Source organism: Elephantulus edwardii, unplaced genomic scaffold, assembly GCF_000299155.1.
Source record: "Elephantulus edwardii isolate Elephantulus edwardi_28Jun2011 unplaced genomic scaffold, EleEdw1.0 scaffold00013, whole genome shotgun sequence".
NCBI lineage: Eukaryota > Metazoa > Chordata > Mammalia > Macroscelidea > Macroscelididae > Elephantulus > Elephantulus edwardii.
Genome location: NW_006399763.1, coordinates 772,867 through 788,664, shown reverse-complemented (window position 1 = coordinate 788,664; position 15,798 = coordinate 772,867). Strand labels below are relative to the sequence as shown.

At 39.7% G+C, this 15,798-nt stretch overlaps 1 protein-coding gene across 1 annotated transcript in view; it reads right to left on the bottom strand.

Annotated features, from left to right (window-relative positions):
* AK9 (adenylate kinase 9) overlaps window positions 1-10,750 on the bottom strand; it is a 233,855-nt gene extending 223,105 nt beyond the window's left edge. Inside the window, exons 1-4 of the mRNA XM_006881222.1 lie at window positions 10,634-10,750; window positions 5,687-5,750; window positions 421-473; window positions 229-325 (exon numbers count right to left, since the gene is read on the bottom strand). Of these exons, the coding sequence (XP_006881284.1) occupies window positions 229-325; window positions 421-473; window positions 5,687-5,750; window positions 10,634-10,750 (331 nt within the window). The remainder of the gene's footprint in view (window positions 1-228; window positions 326-420; window positions 474-5,686; window positions 5,751-10,633) is intronic.
* Between the last annotated feature and the right edge of the window lie 5,048 nt (window positions 10,751-15,798).

Here is a 15,798-nt window from a genome sequence, read left to right as displayed (position 1 = left end):
ATTATTCTTCAAGTTATCAGGGTTGAGAAGGGAAGAAGAGGGAAGTAAAAATAATTAATAAAGTGAACAGAAAGGCAATATACAATAAGGGTTTGTTCAGGTGATGTAATTAGTTAGTTATATTAATCAACTGTAACAAATGCCATGAAAGAAGATGTGTAGGAATGACTGAGTGAAACTCACTAACATTTGTAAACTTTCACTCAAATAAAAATAAAATAAACATACCAAAGTGAGAGACTTCTATAGAGTTGAGCTTGTCCAACATCAACTTTATGATAAGTTCATCTGGAATACTTTGACCACTGGTCAGCGTGTCTTGCAACTAAGAACAAGAATAGATATTGAATGTAACTGTCTAACAGAGCTGTGATAAAGAGGCATTTTGTCCCAATAACTTTGACATACAGATTTGCTTACCATATATCCTGTCTGGGCATTAACAGCAAGATGTTCCTCCAAAACCGATAAAGCTAAAACATGAACTCAAAATATTAGCATAAACCAGCATTATATTGTCAAATTAACAAATACATTTGCACATTTTTAATGTTCAAAAATGTAGTAAATGATTATACTTTATAGGCTATTATAGACTTTGCAAAGACATTTATGCATAGTACATCATTTAAGTGTAAACAAAGTATGAGGCAGCAGAATATATACTATGAAAGGTCATCTTTGCCACATGCTAGATAAAGGATCCAGGAGAAATGGACTTCCTAATAATTTCTGCATCCTGAATGCGTGTGAGAGTGAAATGAAGTGGTGTATATAACAGTGAATGTAAATTGTAATGTATTGAACACATGCATACACTACTACTTGTGTAATGAGAAGCTGGACTACACATTTGAGAAGCTGAATTATATGAAGAACAATGTGGTATCCAAGTTGGAAAAAGGCTTATCAACAATCTGTTACAACCTCGCTTGGAGAAAGTAAAGAGGACTTGAAGGGCTTGCTGTAGAAGATCAGAGACTACAACTTTCAAAATAGGCTGCATCTCAACATGAAGAAAACAAAAATCCTCATCCCTCTACCAGTAGTCAACATCATGCTGGACGGAGAAAAGATTAAAGTTGAAAACGATTTAATTTTACTTGAATCCACCATCAATACTCATTGTAAATAGGAACCAAGAAATTAAAAAAAATTATTTTGCATTGGGAAAAGCAGCTGTTAAGGAGGTCTCTGAAGTGTTAAAGAGAAAGGATGTCAGTTTAAAGACTAATGTGTTCCTGTCCCAAGCCCTGGTCTTTTCAATTGCTTCCTATGCATCTGAAAGTTAGACCATGAATGTTGTTGTTGTTGACTGCCCTCCAGTCGAGCATGATTCATAGTGACCCTATGAACAAAAGGCCTGAAGCCTTTCTATAACTATCATCATTTATCAAAGTTCATAGAGTTTCTAGAGGCATGTTGTTTAGGATGTAGGTGACAATTTTGCTTCCAAACCTGTCTTAAACTGAGAGCTCCACCATGGGTAACCCTTATGGCATTTGACACCCCAATGGCACAAGGTTCAGCATCACAGCAACCCCAGGTTACCTCAGTAGAGCAAATTGACACAAGAGTGCTATACCACTTAGAAGACTGTTCCTACAAAATATAGTAACAACCAACTTTTAAATACAAAGGCCCTTTATGAGGTCTTGTTTACTCTAAACAAGAGGCTTAAATGAAAAAAACAAAACAAAACAAAACAAAACACCACAACCAATATAGTATGTTGTTGTTGTTGTTGTTATGTGCCCTTGAGTCGCCTGCGATGTTTAGTGACACTATGTACAGCAGCTCTGAACGCTTCCCTGTCCTGAGCCAGTCTCACTAATTCCCACACATCAACCCCCATTGCCCCAGATACCGTATCAATCCATCTCATCTGGGGTCTTCCTCTCCTGTGCTGTCCCTCCACCCTTCCGAGCATGATGCGCCTCTCTAAGGACCAGTCTCTCCTGGCCAAGTGCCCAAAGTATATGAAACAGAGCTTCAAAATCCTAGCCTCCAAGGAGAGACTTGAAAGAGGAGAAGGTGAAACAACAAGAAGACTGTGAAAACCCTAAGACAGACAGATTTGTTTTCTTGGCAACTCAAAGACATCCTTAGTCATTGTCCAGCTCTCTGAAGCAAAACAAGTAATTGAGAAGACCATGGCCTGGATTAAGCACACCTTTAAAGTAGAACCAAAAAGTATTGATGGCTTTGAGTTGTGTTGGAGGAGGAAGAGTACTGAACATACTATGGATTGTCAAAAAGAACAAGCAAGTCTACCTTAAAGGAACCAGGATGCTCCCTAGAGGCAAGAATGGTGAAACTTTGTCTTACATACTTTGGGCATGCTGTTGGTCAGGTGAGGCCAGTCTTAGATAGAGGGTCAGAGAAAAAAGAGGAAGACCCTCTATCAAGATTAATTGACACAGTGACTACAATAATTGGCTGGAGCATACTAGACATATTGAAGATGATGCAGGGCAAGGTTCAGATCTTGATTCCCAGAGTTGTTACAAGTTGAGGGTGACTTTTCAGCACCTAACAACAACAATTTTTTTAACTACACTAGAATATATCATTTTTGCTGCATGTTGGTTGTTTAAGAGGAAAGTATAAACCAGGAAATGCTAAAAGGGATAAGCACTAATTAGAAAGAGATCTGAGGTTGAAATTAAAATTATTTGTTTCCTTTTTAAGAGGAAACACTACAACATTTAGGAAAGATGTCATGGGACAGATAATTAGGGACATGTTGTATACAAGGGTTTGGGGGCTTAATTATGCTCCTAGTTGTCCAAAGAAAGGTAACCCGACAGTGTGGATATTATCAAACAATATCTTAATATCACATGCTAGCAAGATTCTGCTGAGAACTTCCAGATATGCAGGCTGGGTTTAGAAGAGGTCATGACACTAGGAATATTATAGCTAATGTTAGATGGATCTTGGCTGAAAGCGGAGAGTACCAGAGGAATGTCTATCTGTGTTTCATTGACTATGCAAAGGCATTTATTTGTGCGGATCACAACAAACTGTAGCTAACTCTGAGAAGAACGGAAATCTCAGATTTCTTGATAGTGCTTATACAAAATCTATCTTTGGACCAGGAGGCAGTTGTCAGAACAGAGCAAGGAAGCACTGCATGTTTTAAAATTGGGAAGGGTGTATGCCAGGGATGTGTCCTATCTCTACACCTTTTCAATCTATATGTGAAACAGATCATTTGGAAGGCTGGGCTCTATGAGGAAGAATGTGACATCAGAATTGAGGACGACTCATCAACAACCTGCATTATGCAGATGACACAATCCTGCTTGCTGAAACTGAGAAGGACCTGAAGCATTTGCTGCAGATGGTCAAGAATTGCAGCCCTTCAATATGGATTGAAGCTCAACATCAATAAAACAAAGATTCTCAGCAGCATGATAGACAGTGAATAGCTGATAGACAGTGAATAGCTTTAGTTTTCTTGGATCCACACTCTTGGTACCAGCAACCAAGAAATCAAAAGATGAATTAAATTCACTTTGGGAAGTCTGCTGTCAGGGACATCTCCTGAGTACTGAAGAGCAATGATGTCAGTTTGGAGACTAAGGTGCACCTGATACAGGCCATGGTCTTTGCAATTAGGTGCTGTGCACCAGAAAGCTGGACAATAACTAGTCATGATAGAAGGATAATTGATGTTTTTGAGCTGTGGTGCTGGGGAAGAGTATTGAATATAGCATAGACTGCTAGGAGAACAAACAGGTTCGTCCTAGAGAGGGTGAAACCAGACTGATCCTTGGAGGCAAGGATTCTGAAGCTTAATCTGACATACTTTGGGCATGTTGCAAGCAAGGACCAGTCCTTGGAGAGGGACATTATGATTGGGAGGGTGTAGGGAGGGAAAGTGCAAGAGAGGAAGACCTTTGATGAGGCAGATTGACTCAGTGACTGAGGTAATTGGAGCAGGTGTGTCAGAGATAATAAGATTGACTCAGGATAGAGCAGGGTGCAGAGCTGTTGAACATAGGGTTGCTATGAGTTGCAGGCGACTTGATGGCATCTAAACAACAAGTTGTTAATAATCTGGAATATTTGGTATTCTTCATTATTTCCTAGAAATGAAAGTTTTGGATCAAAAAAAAGAATAAAATTTTAGTTTTAGACTGCTAGTTGAAAGAAGGAAGAATATTTTTAAAAATGTGTACGCATATGTGCATATATATTGCAAAACTGTCCTCCAAAAAAATTGTACCCGATTACAATCTCTCTGACATAGAATACCTATTAACATCCTTGCAAACAATGATTGTCATAATTTTTAAAATTCATTGTCAATTTACTAGGTAAAAATGGATTTGTATTATTTTAATCATTCTTTTCCCCTTTAAATACAGCTATTCCTGGTTTCATAGGTATAACTTTTCTGTTAATGCTTTAATTTTTATTATGACATAAATAGTTTTATCAATTAAGAGTTAACCTCCATGGAAGCAGGAGCTGCATCCACTTCCGAAATAGCTTGCCCCTGGAAACCCTATGAACTTGGAGAAACAATGAAAGTTATACAAGCGTTCAGATCTTTCGTTCATAGGGTCACTATGAGTCGTCTATGACTTGATGGCACTTAACAACAACAAACAACAACAACAAGAGAGCTCAGTTGGCCTAGTGGACAGAAAGTGATGCTACCAAGCCAAAGGTGGATAACTTTAATCTGCGGCTCTCAGGCCTGGTTTTAATTTGTTTTGGTCAAACATTCTTCTAAGTGGTATAGCACTGGTCTGTCCATTTGCTATATAGAGGTAATTCCTGTTTGTTGTGATGGTGGCACTCCCCGATCAAAACAAACTTGGAAGCAGGAGTGGCAAGCACTTCTGTAATAGCTTGCCTCCAGAAACCCCATGAACGTGGAGAAATGATGAAAGTTATACTATGACTATAAGAGTTCAGGTCTTTAGTTCATAGGGTCGCTATGACTCATTTACGACTCGAGGCACTTAACAACAACAGCAATTAAGCGTATATATAAAGGAACCAACCCATTACCCTGCATAATACAAAGACTGCAAAGCAATTTATAAATGTCAGAAGAATAAAACTCACCCGCAAAGACAATGAAACTCTGGAAAATGATCGTAAAACTTGTAAGAGTTCTTTCCTGTCCCATCTTCTAGCATAGAAAGACTAAAGCACACATACTCAATTTATATGAAAATTGGAATTATCTAAATGATGGAAGTAGAGAATGAGAAGCAGTAGGTTGAAACAGGGAGCTTTGATGGTCCAGTCTTTAGTGAGTTGTGCTGCTAACCCAAAGGCCTCACTTCTCAGGCAGTTTTAATCCACCAGGAGTGCCTCAGTCTCCTCCCATTGTGACAGATGGCCTCGCTTGAAGAAGGGTAACTATAATTTGGCATCAACTTGAATGCAGTGAGTTTGAATGAGAGAATGAGGGAATAGATATTTAATAAATCCTTTTAAATTATATGAATTAGGACTAACAAAGGGACAAAACATGACTGATACTATAATAAAAATAATATGTGACGGGTTGCTGGGTGGCTATATACGTGATTAAGCAAATATAGCAAAATAATAACCAGATCATTTATATGATAGGTACATAAGGTTCACGCTACAATTCTTTAAACTTTTTTGTATAAGTTTTTATAATTAAAATGCTGGGAGGAGAAATAATATTTACCTTCAACACGAATACATTTCCATGCCTGTGATATTTGGCGAGCTAATGTTGTCTTTCCAACTCCCTTAAAAAGAGATATGTTATTAAAAACCCAATATATAACAACACATTTATCATATGCCAGTGAAACAGGTATCTCAGAATTTAGAAATTCTATTGGTGGTTTTAGGGAGCTCTGGTGGCCTAGCTATAGGAAGCTATGGTGCAATCTCAAAGGCACACTGTTCAAATCCACCAGATGCTCAGCAGGAGAAAGATGGGCAATATTCTTTCTTGTGATTCACTACCTGTGAAAACCCCTTGGAGGGTCAATTATGGGTCAATTTTGACTCAATGGCAAACAGCAATAACAATGAATTGGTGGTTAGGGAACACGGGAGGCTCGTGAGTAGAAGTTGCAGTGCTAACCCCAAACCAGGTGGTTTGAACCAACCAGGTGCTCTGTGGAAGAAAGAATGGCATTCTCCTCCCATGCAATTTACAGCCTCTGAAAACCTGCTGGAGGGTCACCTATAAGTAGTTACTAGATAGATAGCAGTTCACAACAATGTTCAGCACTGGAGTTACTATCTCATCAGTGCTATGAAGTAAAAAATTTCCCTGCATAAACATCTACCCTAGACATTTAAAACTTTGCTTTCTCTACTAATTGTTCTATATGGCATATCTCATGAAGTGATATGAATAAACCTTTTTAAAAAAATTATAAAGACAACTCTGAAATCAGGAAGTTTTATCATGATGCTTTTGTACTCTTTGTTAAAGGTGCTGTAACATTTTCAAAACTCAGTTAAAAATTTTCACTACATAGAAAGCTCTGGTGGCCTAGTGGCACGATGCTGCACTGCAATCCCGAAGGCATGGGGTTCGAATCCACCAGATGTTATGCTGGAGATGGAGGGGCAATCTTCTCCTGTGCCGGTCAGATCTGATTCGACGGTACACAACAAGGAAAAAAAAAATCACTACATGATTTGTGTTTGCCTTGCAATTAATTCTTTTATCCGGCTCAAATTTATAACAATGAAAGTTTTTATACATCCACTCAGTAATTTCCAAGAGCAAAAATGGAAAATCTACGTTAGTTATGACTTTTAAGAGTATTATATTGTGTTGTTATTGTTATGTGCTGTCAAGTTGCTTGCGACTCATAGCCACCCTATGTACAACATCCCTAAACTCTGCTCTGTCCTGTGCCAATCGCACTGTCTCTGACACTCCCATCCCAATTATCCCAGTCACTGAATCAATCCACCTCATAGAGGGCCTTCCCCTCCTGTGCTGTCCCTCCACCCTTCCAAGCATGATGTCCCTCTCCAAGACCGGTCCTTCCTTACAACACGTCCAAAGTATGTTAGACGGAGCCTTAGAATCCTTGCCTCCAAGGAGCCATCCGGTTTGACCCTTTCCAGGATGAATCTGTTTTCCTAGCATTCCATGGTACACTCAATGCTCTTCTCCAGCACCATAGCTCAAAGGCAACAATTTTCCTTCTATGCTCCTTAACCATTGTCCAACTCTCTGATGCATAACAAGTGATTGCAAAGACCATGGCCTGTATCAGATGCACCTTAGTCTCCAGAGACACCATTGCTCTTCAGTACTTTGGAGAGGTCCCTAACAGCAGACTTTCCCATCACAATATGTCTTTTAATTTCCTGGCTACTGGTGCCAAGAGTGTTAACTGTGGAGCCAAGCAAACTAAAGTTGTGCACAATATTAATCTCTTCACCATCCATCCTGATGCTGCCAATTGGCCCAGTGGTGAGAATCTTTGTCTTCTTGACATTGAGCCTCAATCCATATTGGAGGCTGCAGTCAGTCCTTGACCCTCTGCAGCAAGCGCTTCAGGTCCTCCTCAGTTTCAGCAAGCAGGGTTGTGTCATCTGCATAATGCAGATTGCTGATAGATCTTCCACCAATCTTGACCCCACATTTCTCCTCATAGAGCCCAGCCTCCCGGATAATCTGTTCTGCATATAGGTTGAAAACGTATGGAGACAGGACACATCCCTAGCATACGCCCTTCCCAATTTTGAACCATGCAGTGTTTCCTTGCTTTGTTCTGATGATTGCCTCTTGGTCCAAGTATAGATTTCTCATTAGCATGAGCAAGTATTCTGGGATTCCCATTCTTCTCAGAGTCAGCCACAGTCTGTTATGATCCACACAGTCAAATGCCTTTGCATAGTCAATGAAACACAGATAGACATTCCTCTGGTATCCCCTGCTTTCAGCCAAGATCCATCTAACATTAGCTACAATATCCCTAGTACTGCGACCCCTTCTGAACCCAGCCTGGACTTCCAGCAGTTCTCTGCTGATGTGTTGTTCCAGTCGTTTTTGGTTAATCTTCAGTAGAATCTTGCTTGCATGTGAAATTAATGATATTGTTCTATAGTTTCCACACTCTGTTGGGTCACCCTTCTTTGGGATGGGAACAAATATAGATCTCTTCCAGTCAGTTGGCCAAGTGGTTGTTCTCCAGATTTCTTGATACAACTTGGTGAGCATATCCAGGGCAGCATCTGTTAGCTGAAATATGTCAATTGGTATACTGGCTATTTCTGGGGCCTTATCTTTTGCTATGTCCTTCAAAGCAGCTTGAACTTCTTCCTTCATCACCATAGGTTCTTGCTCATATGTTGTTTCATGAGATTCTTCTGTGTCTGCCAATTCCTTTCGATACAGTGACTCAGTATATTCTTTCCATCTTCTTTTAATACTTCCTGGATCATTTAATATTCTGCCTAAAGCATCCTTGATTATAGCAGCTCGAGGTTTGAATTTGTTCTTCAGTTCCTTGAGCTTAAGAAATGCTGAGTGAGTTTGGCCCTTTTGATTTTCTGACTCCAACTCCTTGTACATTTCATTGTAATATTTTACTTTGTCATCCCGCACTGCCTTTTGAAATCTTCTATTCAACTTTTTAGTATCTTGAGTTCTTCCTTGTGCTTTGGCTTCTCTGTGCTCCAGTGCAATTTTCAGAGTTTCTTCGGACATCCATTTTGGTCTTCTCTTCCTCGTCTATCTTTGCAATGACCGTTTGCACTCTTCCTGGATGATACCCTTGATATCTTCCCACAACTCATCTGGTCTTCACTCATTAGTGTTCAAGGCCTCAAACCTGTTCCTGAGATGGTTTTGAAATTCAGGTGGGATAGACTCAAAGTCATATTTTCGTTCCCGTGGACTTGGTTTAATTTTCCTCAGCTTCAGCTTGAACTTGCATATGAGTAGTTATTCTTTTATGAAATATAAAAGATAGTTTTCATGAAGTAATATTTGCATTTGGTTCTTTCTACTATTGTCTTTTATAACTAATTTAAGTCTACATAAATAATGACAGTTATTAGAACCATTTCTTAGTACCTATTCCAAGGTCCAATAAGTCAAGGTATTCAGCATTTAATCTCTGCTATAAGTCACAGGCGACTTGATGGCACAACATTCTAGAATATCTCTTTTAGAACAAGCTCAGGCCTTCTAATGTTAACTATTGTTTAAAGGGTTTTCAGAGGCCTACTATTTCAGAAGTGGATGGCTAATCCTTCTTCGTTTGTCATCTGTTTTAATCTAGGAGCTCTACTAAAACCTGTCCACCATGGGTGAACCCTCTGGCATTTCAGCAGTCATGAAATTAGGAACATATCACACTGGGAAAGTCTGAAGTCTGGGACCTCTCCAAATTACTGAAGAGTAATAATTTTCATTTGGGGATAAGGTGGGCTTGATTCATGGTCTTTTCAATTACTTGCTATGCTTCTGAAAGTTGGACAATAAATAAGGATGACAGAAGAAAAATTGATGCCTTTGAATTGTGGTGTTGAGGAAGATTATTGCATATCCAAGGATTGTCAAAAGAAAAAAAACCAGATATGTCTTAGAGAAGATACAGGCTTGGAAGCAAAGATGGTAAAGCTTCATCTCGCGTACTTGAAGCACGCTGCTAGAAAATGCTATTCCTTGGAGAAGGACATCATGCTTGGAAAGCGGGGATGGGAGGAGATGATAGGAGAGGAAGCTCCTCAACCAGGTGGACTGACACAATGACTGCAGTAATGGGCTTGAGTGTACTGGATGGAGATTGTGAAGTTGGCACAACAGAGGGACAAGATTCAGATCTGTTGTTCACAGGGTCGCTATAAGTAGTACTCAACTCAATGGTACCTAACAATAACAATGGTAACTACTAATTTGGTGGCTGAAAATAGCTCTTATCTAAAAATCTTTATTGGAATTTCCTGACTAGGTAAGCTATCTGACACTACCATCCTATATTTCTTCCTGCTTTGTGGAAGACAGTAAGTGTACATTGCATCATGATATCTTCAGGTATGAATAGAACTTCCCTTGCTCATCTCTATTATTCAGACAGGATAGTATCAAATTTCAAAGACAGTTTTACACGCAAACCAAGTTTGAAATAACCTTGTTTCACATACTTCTAATAATTATCATGGTACAGTTCCTGGATAAGTTAATTTCTTCCTAATACATATAAGTGTAATACATTTTCAGCTGTAATCTAACACACACACACAGACACACACAGACACACACACACACTCAACATACTATCTCATTGCTGTCCAGTCTCAGAACTGCCTCATAGCTAACCTTCCAGGGGGTTTTTCAAAGGCTAAAAATTACACAGGAGAAGATGGTCCATCTTTCTCCTGCACAGATGCTGGTGGATTGCAAGCAAATGACAAGGGGGGATAGCAGCACCACTTAGGGTCATGTTGCTTTGAATTTGATGGTTAATTAATCATTTTCTCTTACAGCTATACCTTTTAAGTCAAAACAGAAAAATCTAATAAACACTTCAAAATAACCTTACAAATCTAGCATACATGTGCTTTTCATTCTTTATGGTATCTTATAAGAATAAAATTTTCAAACAAATAATTCATACTAAATAATAAATTAGAAGAGATAACTTACTGGCTTTCCAAATATAATAAAACAAACAGGTTTGGACAACAAAAAGTTCCTTTCATTTTCATCTTCATTAAATATATCCACAAAAGGATACTCTTTTGTCTTCTCTTGTGTTGTCATATTACAAAACACTGTAAGAAAGATTAGAATTGTTAGATTTCCCAATTTGGTTGAAGCAGGCAGGCAAGCTAGGGCTATATGAGTTTCATCAATAATTGCAAATAAGATAAACTCAGCTTTACTAAAACAACAATAGGCTCATAATTTGAGGCAAACCCCCAAATCCTACTATACTGTTGTTGTTAAGTCAGACTGACCCATAGCTGACCCTCCGGTGGGTTTTCAGAGGCAGTAAATTGCATGAGGTGAGACTGTCCACTCTTCTCCTGTGGAGCAGCTTGTGTTTGAATCATGTACCTCTGGGAATCATGCAGCCTTTCATATGAGTTGTATTTCAATGTCAGGAAAACAAAGATTCTTACCACTGGACTCATAGGCAGCATCATGATGGATGGAGAGGAGACTGAACCTGCCAACAGCTTCATCTTGCTTGGATTCACAATTAACACCCTGGTATGAGCAGTCAGGAAATAAGGAGGAACATTGCACTCAGAAAATCTACTGAGAAATTATGAGGTCAGTTTGAGGACTAACGTGTGTCTGAGTCAGGCCATACATATACTCACTAAGCATCTGAGAGCTGGGCAATGAATAAGGACAACAGGAAAAGAATTGATGCCTTTGAGCTGTGGTGTTGGAGAAGAGCACTGAACATTCCATGTGGCCAAAAAACCAAACATATGTTGTGGAGAGGGTGCAGTCAAAGTACTCTTTGGAGGCAAGAATGATGATGCTTTGCCTCACATATTTTGGGCATATTGCTAGGAGGTCCTTGTAGAAGGACATGATGTTGGGAAGGGTGGATGGTCGGTGAAGGAGAGGAAGACCCTCAACCAGGCGGATTGACATGGTGACTGCTGCAATGGGCTCTTGTATGTCAGGAAGTGTGAGGATGGTGCAAGATAGAACAGGGTTCAGATCTTTTGTTCATCGGGTTGCTATGAGTCATACTCGACAGTACCTAACAACCACCACTACCTTTGGGTTGGCAGTATAATTCCGTACCGCTAATCTATCAGAGTGCTAGCTAAAACAAAAATGTTTTGAAAATTATGATAATTAAAGTCTTAACTTTAATTATACACACACATGCTAATATATGTGTTATATAAAATAAAAAGTGAAATATACATGTGCATACTTATACCCACTGCTGTTAATTTGGTTCTGACTCATAGTGACTCTCCACTGCATTTCAGAGACAGTAAATCTTCACTAGAGGAGATTACATTTGTATACATATGTGTGTATCATTAATCTCTTGGTACCAGCAGCCAGGAAATCAGCAGACAAATTGCATTGGGAAAGTCTGCTGTCATGGACTTCTCCAGAGTACTGAAGAGTTACAATGTCAGTGTGGAGACTAGGGTGCGCCTGATCTGGGCTATGGTCTTTGCAATTACTTGCTATGCATCAGAGAGCTGGACAATGACTAGGGATGATAGAAGGAGAATTGATGTCTTTGAGCTGTGGAGAAGAGTACTAAATATACCATGGACTCCTAGGAGAACAAAGAGATTCATCTGGGAGACAGTGAAACCAGGCTGCTACTTGGAGGCAAGGATTCTGAAGCTCCTTCTGACATACTTCAGGAATTTTTCAAGGAGGAACCAGTCTGTGGAGAGGGACATCATGCTTGGACGGGTGAAGGGACAGCACAGAGAAGAAGATCTGGATGAGATGGATTGACTCAGTAACTGGGGTAATAGGTTAGGTGTGTCAGAGACAATAAGGTTGGCACAGGATAGAGCAGGGTTCAGAGCTACTGTAGGATCACTATGAGGCACAAGCGACTTGTCGGTTCAAAACAAAAGCAACAACAACAACAACAATATCAATCTACACGGACACAAAATTCTACAAAGGACCTCTGGTGGCAAAGAGCTTTAGATGATGCACTGCCAACCAAAAAGACAGGTTCAAATACAGTAGCTGCTCTGAGGAAAAAAGATAACATTCTTTGCAATGTTACACATAACTTGTTATGATCCACACAGTTGAATAGTCATAGTCAATTTTGTTGTTGTTAGGTGCCATCAAGTAGAGTATGTCTCACAATCTAGGAACAACAGATCTGAACTTTGCCCTATCCATTGTCATCCTCAAGATCTTTGTTATGCATAAGCCCATTGTGGTAATTAAGATGTCAACCTATCTTGTCAATCTATTAGTCTTCCTCTCTTTCTCTGACTCTCCACATTTTCCAGCATGATATCTCTCCAAGGATTGGTTTCTCCTGAAAATAATCCCCAAAGTAAGTGAAATGAAGTTTCAGAATCCTTGCCTCTAAAGACTACTTCCTTTGAGACAGATTTGTTTATTCTTTTAGCAGTCCATAGTATAATCAATACTCTTCTCTGACACCACAATTCAAAGGCATCAATTCTTCTTCAGTCTTCTTTATTCATTGTCCAATTTTCATATGCATAGGACACAACTGAAAATACCATGTGTTGGATCAGGCACACCTTAGTCTTTAAAGGTCCTTGACAACAAATTTTCCAATGTGACACATCTTTTTATTTCCTGACTGTTGTTACCATGGGTGCTCATTGTGGATACAAGTATGATGAAATCATTTGACAACTTCAATCTTTTCTCTGTCTATCATGATGTTGTTGCCTGTTGGTCCAGTGGTGAGGATTCCTGTTTTCTTGTTGTTTAGATGTGTAACCCTATTGAAGACTTCAGTTTTTTATCATCTACAGTAAGTGCTTCAAGTCTTCACTTTCACCAACCAAGGCTGTATCATCTTCAAAACAGAGGTTGCTGATGAGTCTTTCCCCAATCCTGAAGCCACATTCTTCTTTATATAGTTCAACTTTTCAAAGGATTTGCTCGGCATACAAGTTGAATAGGTATTACGAAAGGATACAACCTTGACACACATTTCCTGATTTAAACTATGCAACTCTGTTGTTGTTGACTGCCTTTTAGTAGAGCATGACTCATAGCAACCCTACGAACAAAAGGCCTGAAGCCTTCCTATAACTATTGACATTTACCAACGTTCATAGAGTTTCTGGAGGCATGTTCTTTAGGAAATGGATGCCACTTCTGCTTCAGGAAAACTAATATAGAAATCCATGGTGGCACAGTGGTCAAAGTTCTCAGTTGATAACCAAAAGTTCAGTGGTTCAGAGTCAATGGATTAGAAGAAATGAGATGGAGATGGGGGAACTGACTTGGCAGAGTTTTGTCGTTAGGTGCTCTCAAGTGGGGTATGACTCATAGTAACCCTATAAACAGCCAAGCTGAACCCTGCTCTATCCTGTGCCATCCTCACTATTTCTGATACATTAGAGCCCTTTGCTGACACCACCACATGAAGCTATCTCACTGGAGGTCTTCCTCTCCTTTGCTGATCCTCCATCTTCCCCCCTTTTTAAAAATTATTATTATTTGAGTGAAAGTTTACAAAACATATTGGTTTTTCATTAAATCATCAAAACATTCCCCCCATTCATTCATTATTGCATTTTTCTCCCTACCCACTCCCCACCCCCCAATTTGCTCTTCTCTTTGAAAGGTAAAAGAAAAATTCTTTCATTGTTATATAATTCCTCCCCCGCCCCCCCCAAGTGGACTCCACTATGCAGCCTTCATTCTGGACTCTTGTCATGATAATAATACCTAATCATATATCATTTTTAAATAGTTCTCTCCCTCACCTGTTTCAATGCAGTATACATTATGTGCCCCTTCTTTCTCAGTCTCCCCTCAACTCTGACAACAGTGACACTATGCAGTATTTGTCCTTTTGTGACTGAGATATTTCACTCAGCTAATGTCCTCCAGGGTCATTCATTTTGAATAACATTTCATGAGTTCTTTGTTTTTCACTTCAGCATAGTCTTCCATTGTGTGAATATACCAGAGCTTCTCTATCCATTCATTTGTTGATGGGCACTTAGGTTGTTTCCAACTCTTTGCCACTGTGAACAAAGCCATAATGAACACTGGTGTGCCTATATCTGCTTGGCAGTTATGGTTTCTTTAGGGTATATTCCCAGCAGTGGAATTGCTACTGACTCTCTATAAGCATGATGTTGAATAGCCTTACATAGCTACATGTCCAAAGTATGAAAGATGATGTTTTGCCATCTTTGCCTCCAAAGAGCACTCAGGCTGCACTTTTCTCAACACATACCTGGTTGTTCTTTTAGCAGTTCATGAAATGTTCAGCAGTCTTCTCCAGAACCGTAACCCAAAGATTTCACTTTTTCTCTGTTAGCCTTATTAGTTTTCCAGCTCTTTGAAGTACAGTTGTGATTGAGAAGACTATGGACTGACTGAATCAGGTGCATCTTAATCTTCAAATCGATATCATTGCTCTTCAGCATTCTGTTTCCTGAAGTTCATCTAATAATTGACTTTACTGCCTTGCTACTGAATAGAGAACAGCCGTGTCACATTCTTGGGCTATTAAAATGTCCTGATGCCATTTTGAGTGAGCGTCTTCTAGATTCAAGACCTGGAGATCTGTATGTCACTTACTCTCAAAGAACTCTGGACTCTGAATTCCACCTCCACCAGTTACAAGATGTACCTGTAAGGGGTAAAAAGAGTGAGAGCTTGGGGAAGTCCTGGTTCACGTTTCTCTTATTAAGGAAAACCTTCAAAAATATGGATGAACACAATGATTTTATTAATGGGTGCAAACTTATCAGAGATACAGGATACGGCAGGTTGAGACCTGTTGTTCATAGGGTCACCTTGAGTTGTACAGGGAGCACTGGTGGCCAAGTGTTTTGACGGTGTTCACTTTTGGCTTTTATATCATTTCTTCAACCCCCATCCCCGGTCTCTGCGCCTGAGACCTCACAGCCCGCGCCTGGGTGAGCAAGGCTGGCGGCCGGGGACGCAGAGCGGGCCGCGGCCACGGTCCCTTTCGCGAGTTGTGCAACCGAGGAAATATTTATTTTTCACATTAGGAAATAACGGAGTTTGCGGAGACGGCGGATTTAAGTTATTTTGTGCTGCCCCCAAGGGGCTGATTCATTTCTGTCACCTCCACCACCATCCCCCCCCAAAAAAATTATTTTTTT